Raw genomic sequence first — 3403 nt, 5'->3', positions numbered from 1 at the left:
CGCCTGCCAATGCAGGGGACACGGGTTCGAGCCCTGGTCCGGGAAGATCCCACATGCCGTGGAGCAACTAAGCCCATGCACCACGACTACTGAGCCCGCAAGCCTAGAGCCTGTGCTCCGCAACAAGAGAAGCCACCACAATGAGAAGCCCAAGCACCGCAATGAAGAGGAGCCTCTCTGCAACTAGAGAAAGCCCGCGCACAGCAACAAAGACCCAATGCAGCCAAAAATAAATAAATAAAATAAATTTTAAAAATTAAAACTAAAAAATTAAAAGCTGCCTGGTAGTTTGACATCTATTTAAGCCCTACAAAGATTAGTGAAGATGTTATGGCTTTTGTGTGGTCCATGTGCTAAGGATGATGTTTCCAATTTTAAAAGGGACTTCCCTGGTGGTCCAGTGGTTAGGACTTGGCGCTTTCACTGCCAGGGCCCGGGTTCGATCCCTGGTGGGGAAACTAAGATCCCACAATCCCCGAGGCGCAGGAAAAAAAAAAAAAAAAAAGGTTGAAAGAGGATGTCATGGAGGGGAATTTTGCATGAGAGCCCATGGATGCGGAAGCAGCCCACATCTGAGCCAGCCCTCTCTCCGTGCCTTCTGTGGGGTGGGCTGGACAGGGAACTTTCTGGACTGCAGGGACTGCTAGGGAACGCAGAGAGGAGGAGTCCAGAACCCCACACCCTCTTCTCAGCCTCCAGGCACCAGCACATTCAGCCCTCTCCCATTTTATAGGGAAGGCCACCGAGGACCAGAAAGGGTCGGTATCTCTGGCTCAGGAGAAGCAAAAGCTGGGGTGACCCTCAGGGACCCCTTGAATCTCAAACTCTTGCCTCCCAGCTCTGGGAGGTGGTGAGGTCAAAGGTAACAGAGTCAGAGCAACCTGGGCAACCTGGCACTGAGCTCCCCTCCCCCAAAAAAACACCTCTCCCAGATATGCCAAGTTCAAATCCCACCTCTAAGTACCACGGTTACCCTGGGCATATCCTTCAATCTCCCTGAATGCCTGTTTCTTAATCTGGAAAATGGGATTAACTAACTCTATACACTATACATGCTGCCTAATTCCCAATGTCATGGTGAAGATTAAATGAGGTTTTTTCAGGCAAAATGTTTTGGGCAATGCCTGGCACACAGTAAGTGCTCAATAAAGGCCATTATTTGCGTGAATTCATGCTCACCATTTATTGAGCACGTACTATGTGCAGGGCACAGAGCAAAGGACATTGCCTCATTATCCACCAATCCGGGAGCTCCAGGAAGGCAAGCCCACTGCCTTATTCACCACAGTGTCTCCAACACCCCGCACAGGATAACTGTACGTGTCTTTGGTTGCTTGCATCTTTCAAGCTTTGGTTAAATGCTATTGCCGTTGAGGCATCCAAGAGTTTTGAGCCCTTCCAATGTGGTCCTGGTAGCAGGGGCTGGGTGAAGGATGACCAGCCATCCTATTTTGCCTGGAACTGAAGGGTCTCCTGGGACACAGGACTTTTGGTGCTAAAACCAGGACAGTCCCAGCATACAGGGATGAGTGGGTCACCCTGGGCTGGGGATACAGCTGAGAACAAGGCAGACACAGCCATCTCCTCCAGGAAGCCCTCCATGATCCACCCCTCCACCAAAGGCTCAGGAGCTACCTCTAGGCTTCCCAGAAGCTGCCTGTGTGCCTCCCATTACAGCACCATCATCCTGGGTTGTGAACATCTGGAGTCGCACCTGTATCCTCTGCTCTGGGAGGGCAGAGGCAGCTCTTTTCCAGGTTACTGCAGCGTTTCCAAAACCTACCACAGAGCCTCACGCCTAATAAAGACAGTCTAATAAATGAAAGCCAGAAGGCAGGCTTTGCCTAACAGATGAGCAAACTGAGGCTCAGAGAGGCGGGCTGCTCGAGCAGGATCTCCCAGCGGGGAGGTAGAGGAGCTGGGGTTTGAACCCCTGTTTGCTGAGACTCTGTCCCACCAGTCCTCCTGCCCGTCCCTCACCGTGTTGTAGAACTCGGCCACCAGCTCCAAGTGCTGGAAGTTGCTCTCACACCAGTCCACCTCCGAGCTCTGGTAGGCGAAGATGCTGGGCATCCTGACACAGTGCCTGCAATCCGCTGGCTGCGTCTGGCAGAGAGGAGCACGGGAGCCTAGAGAGGGCCGGGCCCAGCCAAGGCGGGAAAGAGATGGTGGGGTGCCCCGCAGCAGGCAGAGAGGAAAAACCTGCTGGACGGCTCCCTGGTGGCACCAGGACAGCCTGCGGTGTGGTGGCGGCCAGCCGCTGCCCTGGGCATAAGCAGAGGGGTTGGCCCTGTCCAGGCAGGGCAGGGGTGAGTGGGGAGGGGGCCTCCCTTCCCTGCCCCCCTAGGAGTGGGAGTTAGGGGGACTGTTTTTTGGAACAGTAATTTAAAATAATGGTGATGGGGACCTCCCTGGTGGTCCAGTGGTTAAGACTCCACTCTCCCAATGCAGGGGGCCTGGGTTCCATCCCTGGTCAGGGAACTAGATCCTGCATGCTGCAACTAAGACCCAGAGCAGCCAAATAAATAAATAAATATTAAAAAAAATAAAGTAATGATGATGATGATCTCACTGGGATGAGTACTTTGCCATCCCCACTTTGCAGATGGGCAAACTGAGGCAGAGAGCAAAGTCATCTGCACAGAGCATGCAAGGTGATGACACCAAGATGTGAAAACAGGCAGGCTCCAGACTTTGAACTTCTTTTTTTTTTTTTTTTTTTTTTTTTAATTTTTTCTTTTCTTTTTCTTTTTACTTTTTTTGGCTGCACTGTGTGGCTTGCAGGATCTTAGTTCCCGGACCAGGGATTGAACCTGGGCCACCGTAGTGAAAGCGCCAAGTCCTAACCACTGGACTGCCAGGGAATTCCCCAGACTCCAAGCTTCTAACCATTAGGTTTTACTACCTCGACATCACCAAAGCTCCACGCTGCTGCTTCCCAGATTACGGCCAACAGCTGCACACCTGCCCCAACAGACTCCACTCAGCTCCCTTGGAATCCTCGGTGATAGAACCTCCTTTGGGGGCCTCAGTCTTCCTGTCTGTGTTACGGAAGGCTAGGCTGGATTGAAGCCATTTCTCTTGGGTGCACAAGACCTCATACACCTAGAGTGTCCCAGCTTCCACCAAAGCATCCCTGAGGGGAGGAATCTGTGGAGTTCTGGGCCTGGGGTCCCCAGTCCTGGCTTCCCAGGGCTGTGGAAAGCTCTGGTTTGAGAGTCAGACAGGCCTGAGTTTGAATTCTGAGTTCCTCCTATTCTTAAGCTGTGTGGCCATAAACAAGACCAAATGACAACCCTCAGAATGGGAGAAAATAGTTGCAAATGAAGCAACTGACAAAGGATTAATCTCCAAAATTTACAAGCAACTCATGCAGCTCAATAACAAAAAAACAAACAACCCA

At 51.7% G+C, this 3403-nt stretch overlaps 1 protein-coding gene across 1 annotated transcript in view; it reads right to left on the bottom strand.

Annotated features, from left to right (window-relative positions):
- Positions 1 to 2073, bottom strand: part of ACER1 (alkaline ceramidase 1) — a 25779-nt gene extending 23706 nt beyond the window's left edge. The window contains 1 exon segment of the mRNA XM_007109357.4: positions 1981 to 2073. Within this exon segment, the coding sequence (XP_007109419.2) occupies positions 1981 to 2073 (93 nt within the window).
- Between the last annotated feature and the right edge of the window lie 1330 nt (positions 2074 to 3403).

Source organism: Physeter macrocephalus, chromosome 2 (assembly GCF_002837175.3).
Source record: "Physeter macrocephalus isolate SW-GA chromosome 2, ASM283717v5, whole genome shotgun sequence".
Lineage (NCBI taxonomy): Eukaryota > Metazoa > Chordata > Mammalia > Artiodactyla > Physeteridae > Physeter > Physeter macrocephalus.
The sequence above is the reverse complement of the archived record's forward strand: the minus strand, read 5'-3'. Positions and strand labels throughout refer to the sequence as shown.